The sequence below is a fragment of the Streptopelia decaocto genome, assembly GCF_964273445.1.
Source record: "Streptopelia decaocto genome assembly, chromosome: 25".
Taxonomy (NCBI): domain Eukaryota; kingdom Metazoa; phylum Chordata; class Aves; order Columbiformes; family Columbidae; genus Streptopelia; species Streptopelia decaocto.
The window spans coordinates 632,806-654,431 of record NC_138680.1 but is presented as its reverse complement, the minus strand read 5'-3'; the positions used below and the strand labels follow the sequence as shown (position 1 = coordinate 654,431).

The 21,626-nt window shown below is 60.1% G+C and overlaps 2 protein-coding genes across 9 annotated transcripts; one reads left to right on the top strand and one right to left on the bottom strand.

Moving 5' to 3' along the window:
- The first annotated feature begins 1,228 nt into the window (after positions 1-1,228).
- Positions 1,229-14,453, top strand: DBNL (drebrin like). Of its 6 annotated transcripts, none has more exons than XM_082072619.1 (14): positions 1,229-1,354; positions 2,170-2,225; positions 3,592-3,704; positions 4,022-4,096; positions 4,512-4,658; positions 4,950-5,027; positions 5,489-5,640; positions 6,273-6,327; positions 7,220-7,285; positions 7,357-7,459; positions 9,346-9,489; positions 10,234-10,340; positions 11,951-12,050; positions 13,420-14,453. In XM_082072619.1, exons 1-14 carry the CDS (start codon positions 1,272-1,274, stop codon positions 13,557-13,559), a joined length of 1,419 nt encoding a protein of 472 aa, XP_081928745.1. In that variant the 5' UTR covers positions 1,229-1,271; the 3' UTR covers positions 13,560-14,453. The 6 variants fall into 6 exon arrangements, with proteins under 6 accessions (XP_081928745.1, XP_081928746.1, XP_081928744.1 ...); XM_082072620.1 differs by having other exon boundaries at positions 9,346-9,495; positions 10,240-10,340; XM_082072618.1 differs by having other exon boundaries at positions 9,346-9,495.
- An 880-nt stretch (positions 14,454-15,333) lies between these two features.
- On the bottom strand, positions 15,334-20,470 carry CAPG (capping actin protein, gelsolin like). Of its 3 annotated transcripts, none has more exons than XM_082072506.1 (10): positions 20,375-20,470; positions 19,126-19,195; positions 18,892-19,064; positions 18,667-18,821; positions 17,323-17,484; positions 16,560-16,709; positions 16,386-16,478; positions 15,894-16,026; positions 15,732-15,820; positions 15,334-15,659 (listed from the first exon to the last, which is right to left on the bottom strand). In XM_082072506.1, exons 2-10 carry the CDS (start codon positions 19,146-19,148, stop codon positions 15,594-15,596), a joined length of 1,044 nt encoding a protein of 347 aa, XP_081928632.1. In that variant the 5' UTR covers positions 19,149-19,195; positions 20,375-20,470; the 3' UTR covers positions 15,334-15,593. The 3 variants fall into 3 exon arrangements, with proteins under 3 accessions (XP_081928632.1, XP_081928633.1, XP_081928634.1); XM_082072507.1 differs by lacking the exon at positions 20,375-20,470 and adding an exon at positions 20,355-20,372; XM_082072508.1 differs by lacking the exon at positions 16,386-16,478.
- Positions 20,471-21,626: the final 1,156 nt, after the last annotated feature.

Genomic DNA, 21,626 nt, shown 5'->3' with positions numbered 1-21,626 from the left:
CGCAGAGGGTGACACCCCCACCCCTCCACCACCTCCCCAACCAAAGCCTGAACCCTCCAGGGGACAAATCCCAGCACAACCGTCACTGTCAGCAGCATTGGGGACAAATGAGGGGTCCCGGGGGGGGCGTTATTAAACCAACCTCGCCCCCCTTGGTGGTGACACACGGGTGGTTTCTGTCCCCCTCTCATTGTCCCCCGAGTCCGGCTGAGTGGGGGTTTGTCCCGGGGACAGGGCTGGGGACACACGAGCTGCGAATGGCCCATTAGCACGGGGGACAGCGAGCTGGGCGGGGGAGGGGACATCTGCACCCCCCACGGGGCGGGATGAGGCCACCTCCTGTCCCCCCCACGGGGGAGGGGTCATCTCCACGCGGGGTGGGGGGGGCGGGTTTAGCAGAAAAAAAGGCAATTTTGGTTCAGTGCTTGCAATCCTGTCTCACCCCCCCTATTCACTCAGTTTTGGGGTGAATCTTGGGGGGGCAGGGGATACGGACCCCCCCTCCGTGGGAAAAATCTGTGTCCTGCGAACCCCTCCATTTCTGAGCGCCACACTCCTGCGTTCCCCCCCCAAAAAACAGAATTTTGATGATTTGGGGTAAAATTGCGCCCCTAAACGGTCCGGACTCGAAGCTGCTGCCACCCCCCAGCTCCTGTCCCCCCCCGGGCTGAGAAATGGGGCAGATCCGCGGAAATCCACGTTTTGGAGCCAGGAGCGCGGGGGGCGGTGCTGCACCGCCCGGGGGGCGTGTCTGAGGCTTAGGGGCGTGGTCGGTGAGCGGGGGCGTGGTCGGAGGCGTGGTCGGGGTTTGGGGGCGTGGTCTTGGATGTGGGCGGGACGCCGCAATCCAAGCCGGGGGCTGGGACGGGGGCGTGGCGTGATCATAAGGAGGTGTGGCCTTGCGGTGCGGGGGCGCGGCCGCTCCCGAGGGGGCGGGGCGTGGCGGCCCGGGGGCGGGGCGTTGAAGCTCCGGGGCGTGGCGCGGCATCCCGGGGGCGTGGCGTAGCAACTCGGGGGCGGAGATACCTGTTCAGGGCCGTGGCCTGGTAGTCCAGGGGCGTGGTCTGGTAGTCCAGGGGCGTGGTTTGGGGAGAAGGGGGCGTGGCGTGGGCAGAAGGGGGCGTGTTGCGGCCGCTCGGGGGCATTTCCGGGGCGGGGCTGCCGGTGCGGCGGGCCGGGCCGGTGGCGGGGCGGTGGCGGAAGTACCGGCGGGGGCGGGGCTGGGTGTGGCGGGGCGGGCCCGGCGCGGGGCGGGCCGGGATCGCGCTGCCATGGCGCTGAACCTCAGCAAGAACGGGCGGGCGCTGCAGGAGGCCTACGGGCGGGTGGTGGCGGCGGGGAGCCCCACCGACTGGTGAGGGGCGGGGGGACCGGCCGGGGGGCGGGGGGGATTCTGCGAGGGAAGATGGGGGGATGGGGGTGGGGTCAGGATGGCTGAGGGGAGGGGGGTGGGGTGGGGCTGGGGATGGGGGTGCTGGGGAGGGGGGTTATGGGGTGTCTGGGGGGGCTGTGCGGGGCTTGAGGGCGTCGGGGTGTCTGGGGGGTGTCTAGGGGGTGTGGGGCTGTGCGGGGGTTTGGGGACATCAGGATGTCTGGTGAGGCTGTGGGGTGTCTGGGGGGCTGTGGGGTGTCTGGGGGGCTGTGTGGGGTTTGGGGGGATCAGGACGTCTGGGGGAATCTGGGGGTGTGGGGTGGGGATGGGGGTAGAAGTGGAGCAGGGATGTGGGGGGATCTGGGGTGGGGGTTGTTTGGGGGGTCAGGGCTTGGGGGGGATCTGGGGGGTGCAGGGGAAGATGTGGGGCTGGGGGGTGCAATGGGGCCATTAGAGGGTTTGTGGGTGTCGGGGGGGGGTCAAGGTGGGGGGTGTTTAGAGGAAGTGAGGGGGGGGATTTATAGAGACCAGGGGGGTGGGGTGTCTGGGGGGATGTGGGGTGTATAGGGGGGACCGGGGGGGATGTGGGGTGTATATGGGGTACCAGGGGGACTCAGGGGATGTCTGGGCCATGGGGCTGGAGTTGTGTGGGGATATCAGGGTATTGGGGTGTGTGCACACCCCGGTGGGTACCAGGAGCAGGGGACAGTTTTTGGGGGGCACTGCAGGGGGGCGGGGGTGTCCAGGTGAGTTTTGGGGGTGGCCGGATCAACCCCCTAATTCCACCTTTATTTTAGGGCCCTGTTCACCTACGAAGGCAACAGCAACGACCTGCGCGTGGCCGGTTCTGGAGGTGAGTGTGGGGGGACGCCCCCCCGGGCCCCGCTCTCGCTTCTAAAGCTGCTGAACACCCAACACAGGGGCAGGTTTCTCCGCTCTCCAGATTTACATCCCCTGGATCCCCTCCCCTCGCTCATTTGCAAATCTGAACTGCGATGCGAGCCGCTCTTTGAGTTTTGGGTGGAAATCAGTGTCAATTTGAAGTCCCGCGTGGTTTTTACGCTGGACCGCGCTTAGTTAGGCGCAGTTTTAACCCCGGGCTCTCCGCAGAGCTCCGCTCCCCCCAGCACTTCCCTTTCTGCCCTTCCCTACTCACCGCCGTGTTAAATATTGTTAAATATTGACCCGGCAAACACGCAGCACCAAGGCTCATCCCAGCTTTCGGCTTTTCTGCCAGGCTTGGAAACCACCGTGCCAAATTTAGAGCCCGAGTGTAAATATTTAATAGCGGAGAAGCAAACGATCCCCTCGGGCGCCGCCGCAGCGCGGAGCAGACGCGGCCGCGCCGCCGCTCTCGGGGTTCGATGCTGAGCAGCGCCTCAGTTTCCGCTTTTCAGGGCTCGGCCAGACCCGAGGAGGAGGAACCGTGGTTTGTGGGAAGGTTTTTGAAATAGAATGTGTTTTTTTTGTGGGTTTTTTCCTCCTTCTCTGGTCAGTTTTCCCCTCCTATGAGCATCTACCTGATTGCGGCCCCGGGGGTTTCACACCAGCGTCAGGAGTTTCCTGTGACATTTGCCGAGCGGGACCTTCCCCGGCGTCAGCTTCTCGGTGTCTTCACGACTTCCCGTTTCATGGCGCTGGTTGCGGCCGGGGCGGAACGAGGCGCAGCCGGTTCTGCCGCCGCTTCTCGGCACCTTTCCCGCCTCCCGTCGAGACGTTTTCCATCCACGGAGGTTCCCAATGCGCTGTTTCTTGTGGGAACCCGTGGGCAGAGTTTGCAACTGGCTGCTCTTAATTTAAATCTAATTAAGCTTGAGCATGCCCTTTCACTTCTCTGGTGTCACTTGATTGGTGTTACAGACCAAGATCTTTCCGAGCGAAGACCCCGATCTTTCCGAGATCTTTCGCAGCGAAGGTCCAGGGTGAACACAAGATACTCTCGGTGTTGGACGACTCCAAATCTAACAGAATCATCTCTTGGAAATGGTGGAATTATAGAATAATTGGGGTTAAAGGGACCTTTAAAGGTCATCGAGTCCTGCCACGAGCAGGGACATCTTCACCAGCTCAGGTTGCTCGGGGTGTCCTCATGGATGGGGCGTCCGCCACCACTCCAGCCAACTTATTTAAGAAATAAAGAGCCGGGAGGACGCAGGTTTGGCCGTTCCCACCGCGTGGCCGGGATCTGCTCACGGCCTCTCCGCTCTCTCCCGGGGCAGATGGCGGCCTGGAGGAGATGGTGGAGGAGCTCAACAGCGGGAAGGTGATGTACGCCTTCTGCCGCGTGAAGGACCCCAACTCCGGCCTCCCCAAATACGTCCTCGTCAACTGGGTGAGTGGGGAATGAACCAGCGCCTTTGATTCTCTCTGGAATCGGCGTTGCCGGACCCGCCAGGCAGCGGCGAGCGGAGGGTTCGCTTCCCCGCCGCGGCTCTTTGGCTGCGTGTCTCGGTGCTGCCGGGAAATGGCTCCGAACCCACCTGGGATGGGTTGAATTGGGGTCAGCAGGAGCCTGGAGCCCTCGCGGTGCAGCTGTTGTCCCCACGGGAGTGTTTTTCCACACCAAGGCCCCGTGGGGCACTTTGCAGGTGTAGACCCAACCTTGGTGGGGCTCTGGGGTGAGCGGGTGCTGACGTTTTCTCTTTGCAGACGGGCGAAGGTGTGAACGACGTGAGGAAAGGGGCCTGTGCGAACCACGTCAGCACCGTAGCAAACTTCCTCAAGGTCTGTTCTTCTGTTTGTCATGGAATAGTTTGGGTTGAAGGGACCTTCAAAGCCCCCCCTGCCGTGAGCAGGGACATCTTCACCAGCTCAGGGTGCTCAGAGCCCCGTCCAGCCTGGCCTGGGATGTCTCCAGGGATGGTTCAGCCACCACCTCTCTGGGAACCTGGGCCAGGCTCTCACCACCCTCAGGGCCAACAATTTATTGTCTTCAACCTAAACCTCCCTCCTTCAATTTAAAACCACCACCCCTTGTCCTATTGCAACAGGCCTTGCTGGGAGGTCTGTCCCCACCTTTCTGACGATCCTCCCGTTGTCACCCCAGCCCTTTTCCTTCCCGTGGCGGCGCTGGGACGTGCGAAGCCTCACGGAGGGTTCCGTGTCCCCTGGATTCACCTGTGTCCCTGTCCCCGCTCAGGGCGCCCACGTCACCATCAACGCTCGCGCCGAGGAGGACGTGGAGCCAGAACTCATCATGGAGAAGGTGGCCAAAGCCTCCGGGGCCAACTACAACTTCCACAAGGAGAGCAGCAAGTTCCAGGACTCGGGGCCTCAAGCCCCCGTGGTGAGTTGGCTCCGGAGGGATTTTCTGGTCCCCGGTGCCACCATCACCCCACGATTCAAGGGGCTCCCCATGACGTGGGTTTTGTGGTTATATTCTACTACAAAGCGTCTCTTTCTTTAAATTCCTGGTGCTAAATATCATCTGTTGAGCCTTTCCACCCAACCTGTGGACCCTTGGGGGCCGGGGGAAGACAAAGCGGGGCCGGTGGGTCCTGTAGCGGCAGGAAAAAGCCATCAGAACGTACCCGGGGACACATTTGTGACCACTGTGCCGCTTTCTGCCTCCCCACAGGGCTCTGTCTACCAGAAGACAAACGCGATGTCGGAAATCAAGAGGGTCAACAAAGATAATTTCTGGGCCAAAGCTGAGGTGGGTCCTGCCGCTGCTTTTCAGGAGGACGCGGCGTTTGGATGCAGCTGCGGATTATTTTCCGTCCGCACCTCCCCTCTCTAACCCGGGGCTGTTTGCAGAGCTCCCGGTGCCCCACAAGGGGAAGAGAAAATGAGTCTGGAAGAGCAAGATGCGTTTTGATCTCGTCTGAATGTGGCTCCGGGGCTGCTGGGTGGGCTCAGTTTTGGGTGGCGGGGCTGCTTTTTGGCCCTTTTGAAGGCAGCTCTGCAAGAATGAACATCAGGGCAAGGCTGCTCTGGATTTGCTTCCTATTCAGGTTGTTTTACCGCGGTTTAGCAATAACTTGTGAACCTTCAGCATCAGGGGTACCGCACACCGGAAGATGCGCCGTGCCGGCTGACGGCACCGCAGAGACCTGGGAGGGGGTTTCTCAGAGCTCCGGGATTAAACCCCACGACTTTTTGCACGTCTCCCATCAGAAAGATGAAGAAAACCGGCGGCTGGAGGAGAAGAGGCGGGCGGAGGAGGAGCGGCAGCGGCTGGAGCGGGAGCGGCGGGAGCGGGAGCTGCAGGAGGCGGCGGGGCGAGAGCAGCGCTACAAAGCGAGATCCAACGAGATCGAAGCGCAGAAGTGAGTCCTGCCCGCCCGCCAGTGTTTGTGATGGCGCCCAGAGTCCAGCCCGCTTGGCTTTGCTCTCGGGGGTGTTGTGGCCCCTGTCACCACCTCTGTTGGTTGGAAAAGCCCCTTGAGATTGAGTTCACCCATAACCCACCCCCGGCACTGCCCCATGTGCTGAGAACCTCATGTCCGTCTGTCCAACCCTCCAGGGATGGTGACTCCAGCACTGCCCTGGGCAGCCTGTTCCAATGCCCCACAGCCCTTTGGGGAAGAAATTGTTCCTAAATCCAACCTCAACCTCCCCTGGCGCAACTTGAGGCACCTTCTCCCCGGCAGAACCACCAACCAGTTTGGCTGCTGGTCCAGTGTCACCCACGGGTTTCCTGTCCCCAGGATCACGTTGTCCCCTTGCCAGGCACTTTGGAACATGTCGCTGACACCTGTGGCCACTGTTTGTGGGGACCCAGAGGTCTGGGGTGCTGCTGGGGGGCACTGAGCCCCACGTGGCTCCTGGGAGGCCTGTGGGTCCTGATCTGTCCCCAGTGGCTGAGGAAAGGTCCTTTGTGTAGCAAACAGCTCTTCCTGCCTCTTCGTTAACCCCAATTTGTCGTTTGTTAACCCCGGTTTGTCATTTGTCACCGCAGGAGACTCCAGCAGCAGCAAGAGGCTGAGAACAGGGACAAGGAGCAGCAGCAATGGGTGAGTGTTGTCCCCATGTCCCGGTGTCACCACCGTCCCCCAGTGACAGAGAGGACAGGGTGTGGGGGTGCAGGGCAGGGGGTGACAGGGGAGCACCCCAAGCACTGTCACAGCAGCTGGGGGGATGTGACAGCACCCCCGGGCTCCTGAGTCTCTTGCTCTATTCTCCATTTCCTTGGATGGGCTTTGATTTCCTTGGATCTCATATCTCTGCTCACGCCGGCTGCGCGTTCCCAATGGCCACTCCGGCCTCAGGGAAAGCCGAGTTTAAAACACTTCCTGGGGAAAGCTGAGTTTAAAACCCTTCCTGGGGAGCAGCCTGGGGACACTGGGGGACACAGAGTCCTTGTCCTCTGCCCGGCAAATCTCGCAGATCTGTGGGTTTTCCTCCCCGTTTGCCGTGGCTGCTCCTTGTTCCCGTCCCTTCTGTCCTGGGGAGGGTGGATGAGGAAGAAGGGGGTTGGATGAGGAAGAAGGGGGTTGGATGAGGAAGAAGGGGGTTGGATGAGGAAGGAGGGGTCCTGATGAAGAAGAAGGGGGGAGGAAGAGCAAGAAGAAGGCTGGAGGAGGAAGGAAGGGGCTGGAGGAGGAAAGAGGGGAGTGGGTGAAGAAGCGGGGGCTGAGCGAGGAAGAAAAGAGGTGGATGAAGAAGAGGGGGTGGATGAGGAAGAAGATGCTGGAGGAGGAAGGAGGGGGCTGGATAAGGAAGGTGGGGGCTGGGTAAGGTGGTGGATGGGGAAGAAGATGGCTTGAGGAGTAAGGAGGAGGGTGGATGAAGAAGGAGAGGGCTGGATAAGGCAAGAGGGGCTGGAGGAGGAAGAAGAGGGCTGGCTGAAGAAGTGGGGGGCTCTCTCAGCCCCCCGGAGCCGCAGCCGCCCCCCCTGTGCCGCAGAAGGAGCAGGTGGAGCCCCGGCAGCCCAAAGGCTTCAAGCGCAGCGAGTCGGTGGAGAAAGCCCAGGTACGGCGGCACCGGGGGGGCCGCGCCGGCTCAGCCGCCGCCGCGGTGCGTGACCGGGGCTCTGTGCGCAGGAGGCCGCCTCGCTCGTTGCCCAGAGGCCCGTGAACCCCCGCGACATCTTCAAGCAGAGGGAGAAGTCGGCGCCGGCGGACGCGGTGGCACCTTCGCAGCCAGGTACGGCACCGGGGTGACACCGGGGACATCGGCCACGCTGAGCATGGGCGGGGGGTCTCGTCACACTCTCTGCTCTGTGGGGGTTCTGATGCTAAAGCTCTCGCTGCACCAGCTTTTAACAGCCGAGGGTGACATTTCCCACTCTTCCACTCCACGTGTGAAACTTAAATTTCATTTATAAAAGCAAAATTCAATATATTAACAGCAGAAAGGGACAACGGTCGTAATCTGCCTCCCACCAAGCTGGGAGGAGTGGTGACACTGGAGGCTGTGCTGCCATCAGAGACCTGGACAGGCTGGAGAGTTGGGCAGGAAAAATGTAATGAAATAGAACAAGGGCAAGTGTAGAGTCTTGAATCTGGGCAGGAACAACCCCAGGGTCCAGTGTAAGTTGGGGAATGACCTATTAGAGAGCAGTGTAGGGGAAAGGGACCTGGGGGTCCTGGGGACAGCAGGGTGACCATGAGCCAGCACTGGGCCCTTGTGGCCAGGAAGCCAATGGTACCTGGGGTGGGTTAGAAGGGGGTGGTCAGTAGGTCAGAGAGGTTCTCCTGCCCCTCTGCTCTGCCCTGGGGAGACCACACCTGGAATCTTGTGTCCAGTTGTGGCCCCTCAGTTCCAGCAGGACAGGGAACTGCTGGAGAGAGTCCAGCGCAGGGCAACAAAGATGCTGGAGGGAGTGGAGCATCTCCCGGGTGAGGAAAGGCTGAGGGAGCTGGGGCTCTGGAGCTGGACAAGAGGAGACTGAGGGGGGACTCATTCATGTTTACAGATATCTAAAGGGGAGTGTCAGGAGGATGGAGCCAGGCTCTTCTGGGTGACAACCAGTGACAGGACAAGGGGCAATGGGTGCAAACTGGAACACAGGAGGTTCCACTTAAATTTGAGAAGAAACTTGTTCCTGGTGAGGGTGGCAGAGCCTGGCCCAGGCTGCCCAGGGGGTTGTGGAGTCTCCTTCTGTGCAGACATTCCAACCCGCCTGGACACCTTCCTGTGTAACCTCATCTGGGTGTTCCTGCTCCATGGGGGGATTGCACTGGATGAGCTTTCCAGGTCCCTTCAACCCCTGACACTCTGAGATCTGTGATTGCCCTGAATTCCGAGCAGAAGCGCGTCCCTTTAGCAGGGACTGAGCTGGTGGGTTCAATAGAAACCAGGAAGCTGCGAAAACCAGAAGCTGAAACCACCCAAGGAAGTCGCTGCCAACATGTGGTATCGCTGGGTGAATATCTGCTCCTCAGCCAGCGAAACCTCCTTCAAAGTCACTTGAATTAAGCGAAATAATCACTTTTATTTTGCAATAGGAGCGCAACATACGCTTTCTCGGGTGGGCAAAGCCGTCAGTGGGATTTTCCTTGGTTGGGTCAGTATAGGTTTTATTGGAGGAAAGGACAACAAACGCTCTGGCACCAGTAAAACCCACAGCAAGGCAAGTGAGGGTGTTTATTCAGGGGTAAACTCGCCTGAGAACTCTCCGGCTTCGCTTTTGTTCACGTTCGGAGCCCGCGATGGGGAGATAAGGGCCAATAGTCACCGGCTGCACCCGGTGGAACCATCTCCCCGGCTTGTCTGGGAAATCCGGGTGCTCTGAAAAAGCAGAACATGGGTGTTGGTGTCCTCCAGCTACTCTTCCTCCCCCCAAATATATATATATATACATTTCTTTTTTTCCTCCTCAAAAATACCTCTATTTCTTTAAATAATTTCCTCGTCTTCAGCTCCTGCTGTAACCAGTTGCCAAACTTGTTTTCCACAACCAAGATTAGAGCTGGAAAATCCTGCTTAGGAGGAGAACCGAGCTCCCGAGGCCAAAATCCATCCGGTGACACACCGGGAGCCGCGGCGCCGTCACCGTCACCCACCAGTGGATTTAACCCTTTTTTTAGGCAAACTCCGCAGCCCTTTCCTGCAGAAGGAGCCGAACGCCGCGCCGGGTCCTGCCGCCCCCGTCTCTCCCGCCCGGGACGTCCCCCCCGCGTCCTTCGCCCCGTCCTCGGCCTGGGGGGCACCCGCACCCTCCGGGGCACCCGCGGCAGGTGGGTGGTTTTGCTTCCTCGCCAAAGCTTATTTTTGGCTCACCTCTCCAAATAAAGCCTTAAAGTTTGTTGCGTTGAGGCCGGGCCCCGAGTTGCTGTTTCTCAATAGAATCGTTTAGGTCAGAAAAGACCTTTGAGGTCATTGAGTCCAACCGTTAAGCCAACGCTTTACAAGCACACCAGAGCCGGATGGGTTTAAGACAAATTAATTTTCATATTGTATTTTGCAAAGGAGAACTAAAATAATTAACTTCCACCCCCGTTGGGCAGTTTGACTGTTCGTGGCCCTTACACAAGAGCAAAATGTGGTTTCTTGCTGAAAGCTCCTAAAACCAGCAACAAAAACGCTGGAGGTGCTTTGGGGCTTTTTGTTCTCAGGGTCAGTGCCAGGGTTGGGGTGACACTTGGACTCAATGAGGCTCTTTTCCAACTAATTGATTCCGGGAGCCTGGGACGGTGTCCCCGGGCTGCGGCCACCACTAGATGCTGCTCTCGGCCGGGTCCTGCTCCGAGCCGTCCCCGCCACATTTGCTGCTCAGAAAGATCGTCAGCACCTTCTTCCTTTCCCCGCTGGAGATCCTGGATCTCTCCCTTCTCCTTTACACCGTTCCCTAAACCGCTGCTCGCCCCTGTTGCTGTCCCAGGGGACATCCAGCTTGTCCCCGAAGTTTGGTGGTACTGGACAAGGCGAGGGGACAGGGAGATATAGTGTTCGGATAACATGTGTTTCTTTCGCAGGACAAGACTCTGGGTACAATTCCAGCGTCCCCACGTCCCACGCGGAGGAGGCGAATCTGTACGAGGAGCCGCCGGACGCCTCGGCCATCTATGAAGAGCCACCGCAGGTTGGTACATGGGACTGGGGGGACACAAGGGGACAGGATCTTCTCAGTCCCTTTGCCAAAGCGCCTTCTCCTCTTCTCATGCTGCTTTGCACGTCCAAAAGCGGCTGAGCCGACAAAACCCAGCTGTTCTTGGCGTCAGATTCTCCAGCGTCTAATAGCGGGGTTGTGTCATGCTGCAGGATTTCCCTCGGTTTCCTCTCGTCTATTCATCTGTCTCGTGTCTCCCACCCGCGCAAAACCAGAAGTATTTCAAACAGACTTAATTTTCTCGTTCTTGAAGTCAACTGGATGTGTCCGGCCGGTTCCAAAGGAGCAGGAGATGGGCAACTTGAGGCTGTTTCCTCTGCTCCTGGCGCTTGTTCCTGGGGAGCAGAGCCCGACCCCCCTGGCTCCAAGCTCCTTTCAGGCAGTTCAGAGATCAGAAGGTCTCCCCTCAGCTCCTGTTCTCCAGCTGAACCCCCAGGTCCCTCAGCCGCTCCATCACACTTGTGCTCCAGCCCCTCACCAGCTCCGTTCCCTTCTCTCAACTCGCTCCAGCACCTCAAGGGCTTTCATGAGGTGATTCTGCCACCCCTGGGGCCGCCATGTTGTGTTTTGAGGTGATCCTGCCACCCCTGGGGCCGCCATGTTGTGTTTTGAGGTGATTCTGCCACCCCTCTGGCCGCCATTTTGAGCCTTGAGGTGATCTCGGTGCCGCCATTTTGTGTGCTGAGGTGATCCCGCCATTCCTGGTGCCGCCATTTTGAGCCCTGAGGTTATCCTGGTGCCCACGTTTTGTGTTTTGGGGTGATCTTGGTGCCCCGCTGCATCTCCTTCACCTCAGAAACATCGCCGATCTCATTTCTGAATTGTAATGTATAGGCCGATCCATTTCAGCTCTGGTGAGAAATCACGTGGCAGCACCAAACAGGCCGGACTTTTCCTTTAAGCCATTCAATTTTATGATTAGTAAAGTGGCCGCTTCAGTTATTATCACTCTGAGAAGAGTCTCCCCATGGTGACCTCTCCTTCATCTGCTTATGAGTTGCTAAAATGATGCTTTTTTAGGAATCCTCTCATCTAGAAGTACCAAACCATGGCCATCTCCGTCCTGTTCGCACAGCTGGTGCACATTTTGTCTACTCCAGATCTCCAAATTCTTTATCTTATCTGGCATCTTCGGTCTCTGTAAAAGGATCCATAATATTAAGCTTTAAATAAGGTAGTTTTATGATTTAGGATCCTTTATAAACCCCAGATAATTCAACTCGATGACTGTAGATTTGTACACAGCAACCTCAAAAATCTCATCCTGTCAAACCCACGAGATTTTTAATGCGCAACACTTTTGAAGGATAACTCGCCTTTCAGTTTCTCTTATTTATATTTTACATTAATTCCACTTCAAGCTTTCTCCAGGTCTATAGAGTAAAATGTAGAAACCCCCCAAAGCTTATAAAAGAATAAAATAATCATGCTCTGCGTTGTTTTCCCCAAACCCCCAGCAAATTTAGATGTGTGGGCAAAGCTCCACAAATCCTTATAATTTTGGCGACAGCACAGATTAATAACCTGTGGAGCCACATCCTTCCCAGTGGTAACTCCTTATTTTGCCTTTTTTCTCCCCAAAGGAACAAGTCGACAATGCCAAGTATGACTACTCAGGGGGGTACCAGGCGGAGCTGGTGGGGAAGGGGCTGTGTGCCCGGGCGCTCTACGACTACCAGGCTGGTGAGATTCTCCCTCTGAACCGGGTTTAACTGGGACCAGTCCCAGAGAGCTGGAACCCATCGCAGTGCGGTCCCGAGCAGCATCTCCCACCCAAATTTGGGCTGGAAAAGGAAGGAAGCGGGTGGATTCCCACAGCATCCTCACAGCTAAACTGAGGAGGGGTGGTCTGGACAATAGAGCAGTGAGGGGGGTTGCAAACTGGCTTAAGGAGAGAAGCCAGAGAGTGGTGTCAATGGTGCGGAGTCCAGTTGAGGCCAGTATCTAGTGCAGTGCCTCAGGGGGCAGTGCTGGGACCAATATTATTCAATATATTCATTAACGATTTGGATGAGGGAACAGAGTGACTGTCAGCAGGTTTGCTGATGACACCAAGCTGGAGGAGTGGTGACACTGGAGGCTGTGCTGCCATCAGAGACCTGGACAGGCTGGAGAGTTGGGCGGGGAATAACCTGATGAAATTTAACAAGGGAAAGTGTAGAGTCCTGCATCTGGGCAGGAACAACCCCAGGGTCCAGTATAGGTTGGGAAATTACATATTAGAGAGCAGTGTAGGGGAAAGGGACCTGGGGGTCCTGGGGACAGCAGGGTGACCATGAGCCAGCACTGGGCCCTTGTGGCCAGGAAGCCAATGGGACCTGGGGTGGGTTAGAAGGGGGTGGTCAGTAGGTCAGAGAGGTTCTCCTGCCCCTCTGCTCTGCCCTGGGGAGACCACACCTGGAATCTTGTGTCCAGTTGTGGCCCCTCAGTTCCAGCAGGACAGGGAACTGCTGCAGAGAGTCCAGCGCAGGGCAACAAAGATGCTGGAGGGAGTGGAGCATCTCCCGTGTGAGGAAAGGCTGAGGGAGCTGGGGCTCTGGAGCTGGACAAGAGGAGACTGAGGGGGGACTCATTCATGTTTACAGATATCTAAAGGGGGAGTGTCAGGAGGATGGAGCCAGGCTCTTCTAGTGACAACCAGTGATAGGACAAGGGGCAATGGGTTCAAACTGGAACACAGGAGGTTCCACTTAAATATGAGAAGAAACTTGTTCAGGGTGAGGGTGCCATAGCCTGGCCCAGGCTGCCCAGGGGGTTGTGGAGTCTCCTTCTGTGCAGACATTCCAACCCGCCTGGACACCTTCCTGTGTAACCTCATCTGGGTGTTCCTGCTCCATGGGGGGATTGACCTGGATGAGCTTTCCAGGTCCCTTCCAATCCCAAACATACTGTGATATTGTGTGATTCTCTTTTTTCCCCTAATATCTGTTTTTCCCTCACCTCTGGGGCTGAGCTGCCCTCAAACCACATCATTTTTCTGTGAAAAGTGGCTGTTGGGGGGGTTTGCTCCAGGTTGGTTTTAACCCCTCCCTGTCTCTCCATCTCCTTCCAGCCGACGACACCGAGATCTCGTTCGACCCGGAGAACATCATCACCAACATCGAGATGATCGACGAGGGCTGGTGGCGCGGCTACGGGCCCGACGGCCACTTTGGCATGTTCCCCGCTAATTATGTGGAACTGATTGAGTAATTAGGGGGCCACGGGGCCACTCTGTCCCCACCCCGGGTAGCACTTGGCTCCAGCCTGATGCTTCCGAACGATCTGTGGCTTGGATTTTAGCTTTTCTTTATCTTTTTTGTGTTCTCTCCAAGTGAAGTGCCATTGCCTGCCCCCTCCAGCACCCCCCCCGGTGCTGCCCCCCAACTCCCTCCCACCCTCCTGGGGGGGACGAAGGCTCCATCTCCTCCCTCCAATGCTCTCGCAGGGCTGAAGGAGGGGGTGACAAATCCCTTACGGGGGGGACATTTTCAGGGAACAAGTTGCCTCTTCCCCCCCCCCCACACCCTCCCACCCTGTGGCCTCAGAATTGGGGCGGTTTCCCCCGTTTTGGTTCACTCACCCCGTTAATCTGGACCTGGAGAGCCCAAACGTGGCTCCGTGGCTCGTCACCACCGAGCTGCCACCAGTGTCCCCTCCAAGGGGGTTTTTCTGCCTTTCCCGCCCCCCAGCCCCTGTTGGGGGGATTTAAATGATGCGACCGAGCTCCCCGGCGGGGGAGCCCCATCCAGGCCAAAGCGGGGGGGTTTGGGGTTATTTTTTTAGCAAAAACCTGTGAGTGTGGGATCTGCCCCCCCCTGCCCCTCACCCCAAATTCACTGTGAACAAGGAAGAGCCCAACCCGCCCCCCCTGTGTCCCCCCTGTTGATTTTTCCCCTGGTGTTGCTGTAGAATTAGCTGGAGGGGTTGGGGTTTGGGGGTTTTGGGGGCCCCACCCCTCCCGTGGGCGCTGGGGGATGCGGCAGCTCCTCCGAGCCCCTTCCCTGGGGTCCCCTGAGCCCCGTCCCCCCCCCCGATGACAATAAAAGGGCTTTTCTTTGGTGACGAATGGGGCCGCGCGCTCCCAGGGAAGGATTTGGGGTGAAATGTCGGGGTTTTGGTGCAGGGCTCATGTGTGACTAACGCCAGGAGCGCTAACGAGGAATCTTTTAATGAGGTGACCCCACCCATGGGAATTGCCGCAATGGGTCATTGTCACCAGGCTTGTGCTCCAGAGAGGGATAATTGGATAAGTAATTAACCCTCGTGTTAATTATTTGAGTGTAATGAGGGAGGGTTGTTGGGAAGAGCAGCTGGAGGCAGCGACGGGGGGGTCTCAGGGTCTGGGTGGCCCCGGGGGTGTCGAGGGGCTTTAGGGGGACACTGGGGACATGGAGGCTGCAGGGACAACTTGGGGTGTGGGGACACCGGGGGCTTGGAGACATGAGGGATGTGGGGACACTGGGGACTTGGGCCTGGCAGCCGTGTCATGGCCGGGGGGTCACACAGGGCTCCCTGTCACCCCAGCACCCATGGGTGCTGCTTGGGGACATCGCAGGGCAGTGGGTGTCACCTGCTGGGACACTTATGACACAGGTGGCCCCACGGGGTCCCATGTGGGCTGGTGTCACACTGGCGACATCTTCCTGCCACTGCCATGGCCCCTGTGCTGCTGTAGTCCTGCTCGTGTCCCTTCTTGTCCCCAGCCCTGCCCCATGTCCCCTCCTGTCCCGAGGGCAGACACAGGACTTGGCACTGACACTTTATTCGCCAGGGCCTGGGTGCAGGGTGGGGATGGCACAGGGACAGGGATGGCACAGGGACAGGGATGTCACAGGGGTAGGGATGGCACAGGGACGGGGGTGGCACAGGGGTAGGGATGGCACAGGGGTAGGGATGGCACAGGGACGGGGGTGGCACAAGGACGGGGGTGGCACAGGGACAGGGATGGCACAGGGACAGGGATGGCACAAGGACAGGGATGGCACGGGGACAGGGGTGGCACAAGGACAGGGATGTCACAGGGATGGGTGGCACAGGGATGGGGGTGGCTCAAGGACAGGGATGTCACAGGGACAGGGGTGGCACATGGATGGGGGTGGCACATGGATGGGGTGGCACAGGGATGGGGGTGGCACAGGGATGGGAGGGGACAGGGGTGTCACGGTGACAGGGACAGCCAGGCACTGGCAGGGATGTCACAGCCATCACAAGCCCGGTGCCACCGCTGTCCCCACGGCCACCCCCTCATTTCCAGCTGCTGAAGAACTGCTTGAAGAGCGGCGTCTCGCGGCCCTGGGGCAGGATCTCCACCTGGGGACAAGCACAGGGACAGCGTGACACCCCCCATGTCCCCCCCGGGTCCCCCTGGCCGCTGTCACCCACCTGTGTGTGTGGCGGGTGGCCCATGCGGGCGATCGCCTCCTCGGCCACCCTCAGGGCCGCCTGCCGCTCCTGCTCGTTGGCCTTGCGCCCTGCAGATGGGGACGTCAGTGCCACCCGGTGGTGGCCCCTGTCCCCGTGTCCCCGTGTCCCCTCCCCAGGCACCTTTCCAGACGTAGACCTTCCCGCCGGCGCTGTGGTCCAGCACGAAGCAGTCGTCAGGGCACAGCAGGCTCTGGCTGAAGGGGCTACTGGTGGCCACCGGGCTCAGGTCCATGCGCCCTGTTGCGTCCGACACCTGCCCGCCACTGGGATGTCACTGCGGGGCCACCCCGGTGTCGCTTGGCCATGCCCAGCCCTGTGTCCCCTCACAGCCCTGCCCCAGAGCCACCGTGGTGTCCCCTGGCCATGCCCAGCTCCATGTACCCCCCAAGGCCACCACAGTGTCCCCTTGTCATACCCAGCCCCATCTGTCTCTCCTAAGGCCACCACACTGTCCCCAGAGCCACCACAGTGTCCCTTGGCCATGCCCAGCCCCATGTACCCCCCAGGGCCATCACACTGTCCCCTGCCATGCTCCATGTCCCCCTTGGGGCTTCCACAACATCTCCCAACCAAGCCCAACCCCAAGGCCACCATGGTGTCCCCTGGCCATGCCTTGTAGAGAACGGCTGCCCCCGCGTTCTTCTGGTCGGCCACGGCGTCCTCCTCGGGGCTGCCCTCCCGCAAGGTGGGCTTGGGGCCCAGCACCTGCCGGGCCAACAGTGTCACAGAGCCACCCCCTGGGGACACTGGGGTCCCCCTCTCCTCCCATGGGGGGGTCCAGCTCACCTGAAGCATCTCAGGTGGCTCCTCACCATCCACCACGATCTCCAGGCCGGCCTTGCCGCCCCGCTCGCCATCCCGGATGGCGGCGGCCAACTCCTGCGCCCGGCCGCGCTCCAGCACGTTGGACCGGGCCCCGCACCACACAAACAGGGTCTGGGGACAGGGAGGGGGACAGTGAGGACAGAGCCATCCCGTGGTGGCCCCCGAGCCACCTGGCTCAGGTTGAGGATGGAGAAGTCGCTGGGGTTGAAGGTGGCCCAGGGAGAAGCCCCAATGGGCAAATGGACACCCAGATGGACAGACAGCCAGATGGTCAAACGGGTGCCCCAATGGATGGATGGACACGCAGATGGACAGACAGACACCCCAACAAACACGCTATGGGTGCGGGATGTCCCAACGAACTGATGGGCAACCCAAGAGACAGATGTCTCCAAGGACAGACAGACACCCCCATGGACAGACAGATGTCCTGTGGACAGGTAGCCACCTGGAAGGAGACAAACAACCCAACAGAGGACAGACAGACAGACATCCCAGCAGAGAGACACCCAGACAACCAGGCAGATGGATGGACAGATGCTCTCATAGACAGACGGACACTCAGCAAGACAAACCCTACGCATGGACAGACGACCCAACAGAGAGAGGGACACCCTGTTGGACACCCCAGAGGACAGATGGACACCCAGAAGGATGCACACACCAGACGAGAAGGGTCTGGGGCCAAGGGGAGGGGACAGCGGTGACAGGCCCCGGCGCCCACCTGGCCCAGGTCCAGGATGAAGCAGTCGCCGGTGTTGAAGCTGCCCCAGGTCACGTCCCGCTCGCTCGCCCGGATGTTCCTCTTGCCCTTCACCTGGTAGAGTTTGTGCACGGGGCCGGCGCCGGGGCGGGGGGCCCTGAACGCCGAGGCCACCCCCCCCTCCTGCCAAAGTAGGGGGGGGGCAGCACCCAACGGGGGTCCCCAGCACCCACTGCGGGTGCTGAGGGCCTGGAGGGGGGGTCCTCAAAACTCAACAGGGGTGTGAGTGCCAATGGGGTCCCCAGCACCCAATGGGGGTGTTGAGGGCCTGGGGAGGGTGCCCAAAACTCAACAGGGGTGTTGAGTGCTCAATGGAGTTCCCAGCACCCAACAGGGGTTCCCAGTACCCAATGGGGGTGTTGAGAGCTTGGGAAGGGTCCCCAAAACTCAACAGGGGTGTTGAGTGCTCAGTGGGGACCCCAGCACCCAATGGGGTCCCCAGCACCCAATAGGGGTGTTGAGGACCTACGGGGGTTCCCCAAAACTCAGCAGAGATGTTGAGTGCTCAGTGGGGTCCCCAGCAGGGGTGCTGAGTGTTTGGAGGGGTCACCAGCACCCAATGAGGGTGTTGAGCATCCAGTGGGGTCCCCAGCACCCAAGGGGAGGTGACAAGCACCCAGCATGGGTGCTGAGCACCCAGAGGAGATGCTGAGCATGTGGCAGAGGTGTTGAGCACCCAGCAAGGACACTCAGTGGCACCCAGCGCCCTGAGGTGGTCCCACATGCTCAGTGGGGAATGAGCAGGGTGGTGAGGTTGCTGAGAGCTCGGTGGGGGTGCTGAGCACCCACCCAGGATGCTGACAGCATGGTCAGGATGCTGAACACCCATTGGGGATGCTGAGCACCCAGCAATGATGATGAGCAGCCAGCAAGGATGCTGAGGCCTTGGTGGGATGCTGAGCACCCGTCAAAGATGCCAAGAGCCTGGTCGGGATGCTGAGCACCCAGTGGGGATGCTGAGCATCTATTGGGGATGCTGAGAACCTGGTGGGATGCTGAGCACCCATGTATGATGCTGAGCACATATCAGGGATGCTGAGCACCTATTGGGGATGCTGTGATCCTGGTGGGATGTTGAGCATCCATGTAGGGTGCTGAGCACCCATCAGGGATGCTGAGCACCTACTGGGGATGCTGAGATCCTGGTGGGATGTTGAGCACGCATGTAGGATGCTGAGCACCCATCAGGGATGCTGAGCACCTATTGGGGATGCTGAGCAGCTGTTGGGGATGCTGAGAGCTTGGAAGGGACGCTGAGCCCCCCTGGGGGACCCCGAGCTCCCCCGGGGTGCCCAGCGCCCGTACCTGGTAGGTGACCCCGCGCGGGAAGTGCCCCATGAAGGTGTCGGACTCGTGTCCCTGCGCCTCGCGGTGCGTGACCGGGCGCTCGCCCAGCAGCACGCTCAGCTGGGTGCCCAGGAGGGCACAGGCGCCCTGCTCGTCCCGCGAGGAGTCCCGGCCTGCGGGGACACCCACCGCTGAGCCCCCGGCCCCAAACCGCCCCCGGCGCCCCCGCAGCCCCTCGCTCACCCATCCAGAGGTGCAGGTGGGCGCGCTCCTCCGGCCCGTTGTGCAGCACCAGGTACGCGTCACCCGAGAAGAAGACGCCCCGTGTCCCCTCGGGGACCTCGACCGGCTGAAGCTTCTCCACCCGCCAGATGTGCAGCCCCGGGCGGGTGACATTGGGACCGAACGGGGACCCGCTGTGGGGGGAGGGGGCTGTGAGATAGGGGGGGACAGGGGGGGTGGGGAGAGGGGTGGTACCTTTTGGGGAGCCCGGTGTACATAGCGTCAGGGGGCGGTGATGGAAAGGGTGGTGGATGGACAGATGGACCTGGGGATGGAGAGACAGCGTGAGGGGATGGATGCACCGACAGACAAACGGACACTCGGACAGGTGGACGCCCCAAAAGACACACAGAAGGGTAGGTGGACACCCTGATGGACACCCAGAAGGAAGGATAGACACCCAGGAGGACAGACGGACACCAAGAAGAACTAATAGGCGCCCCAAAAGACACCCAGAAGGAAGGATAGACACCCAGGAGGACAGACGGACACCAAGAAGAACTAATAGGCGCCCCAAAAGACACCCAGAAGGAAGGATAGACACCCAGGAGGACAGACGGACACCAAGAAGAACTAATAGGTGCCCCAAAAGACACACAGAAGGGTAGGTGGACACCCTGATGGACACCCAGAAGGAAGGATAGACACCCAGGAGGACAGACGGACACCAAGAAGAACTAATAGGCGCCCCAAAAGACACCCAGAAGGAAGGATAGAAACCCAGGTGGACAGACAGACACCAAGAAGAACTAATAGGTGCCCCAACAGACACCCAGAAAGACAGCTGGACACCCCTGATGGACAGACACCCAGAAGGAAGGACAGGCACACAGAAGGACAGACAGACACCCCGATGGACAGATGGACACCAAGAAGAACAAATAGATACACCCAACAGATGCCCAGGACAGATGGATGGACAAATGGACACTTAGGTGCCCCGAAAGACAGCCAGAAGGACAGATGGACACTCCAATAGGGAGATGGATGCCCCGATGGACAGACGAGCACCCAGAAGGATGGACAGACACACAGATGGATGTCCCTATGGACAGGTGGACACCCCCTCCCCCCCCCCCACCCCCCGGACAGATGGACACCCCAATAAATGGACATCCAGGAGGACAGACAGACAGACACCCCCATGGGCGTGTACCCCAGCGGACAGCCGGACACTCAGAAGGACAGACAGACATCCTGATGGTAGGGGGACACCTTGAAGGATGGACAGACGCCCTGACAGATGGACACCCCAGTGGGTGGGAAGCCCCCAGGACAGACAGACAGACACCCCCCAAGGCACATATGCTGTGATGGACAGACAGACACCCCCATAGAGACTTGGCCAGACAGACGGACACCCCGAAGGCCACCCGGATGGACAGACAGACGCCCCCACAGACACCCCCCAGACAGACACCCACACAGACAGACAGCCGCACACCCTGAGGGACAGACGGACACCGGACAGGCCCTGGCGCAGACAGACGGCGGGACAGACGGACGCCCCAGGAGCTCCCGCAGCACCCGGAAGGCGGCGGCCGTGACTCAGGCGCAGGAAAGGGTGGGGACGGGGGGGGGGAACATGGGGAGTGACACGGGGGGGGACACGGCGGGGGGACACAGGGGGGTGACAGGTCCCCGGGGGGGCACGTGGCCTCGAGTGGGACCTGTCACACTGGGGGTGGGGACACTGAGCCCTGAGACCCCCCCCACTTTTGGGACATCCCACCCTCCTGTCCCACCCATTGCTGGGACCCCCAGCAGACCCCCCAGGTCTGGGGATACATACTGGGAAGGGGGGGCTGTGCTGGGTGGGGGTGCTATACTGGGAGCTGTACTGCAACGGGGGTTGTACTGGGGGGGGGCTGTACTGGGGGGGCTATACAAGGGCTGCACTGGCTGAGGGGGGGTGTGCTGGGGGCTGTACTGGTGGGGCTGCATCGTGGGGGGGTTGTACTGGGAGTGGTGGGGGATGTACTGGGAGGGGGGTTGTACTGGGGGATGTACTTGGAATGGGGGGGTTGTACTGGGAGGGGTTGTACTGGGAGGGGGGTTGTACTGGGGGGCTGCACCGGGAGCTGTACTGGGGGGGCTGCAGCAGTGGCTCCCTGGCAGCGCTGGGTGGCACTGGGAGCACAGGGAGCACTGGATAGCACTGGGAGCACTGGGCGGCACTGGATGGCACTGGGCGGCACTGGGCAGCACTGGGAGCACCGGGCGGCACTGGGAGCACTGGGCGGCACTGGGAGCACCGGGCGGCACTGGGAGCACTGGATGGCACTGGGAGCACCGGGCGGCACTGGGAGCACTGGGCGGCACTGGCAGCACCGGGCGGCACTGGGAACACTGGATGGCACTGGGAACACTGGATGGCACTGGGAGCACTGGATGGCACTGGGAGCACCGGGCGGCACTGGGAGCACTGGATGGCACTGGGAGCACTGGATGGCACTGGGAGCACCGGGCGGCACTGGGAGCACTGGATGGCACTGGGAGCACCGGGCGGCACTGGGAGCACTGGATGGCACTGGGAGCACTGGGAGCACCGGGCGGCACTGGGAGCACTGGGCGGCACTGGGAGCACTGGATGGCACTGGGAGCACTGGGAGCACCGGGCGGCACTGGGAGCACCGGATGGCACTGGGAGCACTGGATGGCACTGGGAGCACCGGGCGGCACTGGGAGCACCGGGC

What these genes read in the sequence shown, in the direction of transcription:
- DBNL (XM_082072618.1), top strand. Translation starts at nt 1,272, where the DNA reads ATGGCGCTGAACCTCAGCAAGAACGGGCGGGCGCTGCAGGAGGCCTAC. An exon ending in CCGTAGCAAACTTCCTCAAG is followed by an intron (nt 4,097 to 4,511) that starts GTCTGTTCTTCT and finishes GTCCCCGCTCAG; the next exon opens with GGCGCCCACGTCACCATCAA. An exon ending in AACGAGATCGAAGCGCAGAA is followed by an intron (nt 5,641 to 6,272) that starts GTGAGTCCTGCC and finishes TTGTCACCGCAG; the next exon opens with GAGACTCCAGCAGCAGCAAG.
- CAPG (XM_082072506.1), bottom strand. Translation starts at nt 19,148, where the DNA reads ATGTACACCGGGCTCCCCAAAAG. An exon ending in TCATCCTGGACCTGGGCCAG is followed by an intron (nt 16,710 to 17,322) that starts GTGGGCGCCGGG and finishes CCCTGTCCCCAG; the next exon opens with ACCCTGTTTGTGTGGTGCGG. An exon ending in GAAGGTCTACGTCTGGAAAG is followed by an intron (nt 15,821 to 15,893) that starts GTGCCTGGGGAG and finishes CCCCATCTGCAG; the next exon opens with GGCGCAAGGCCAACGAGCAG.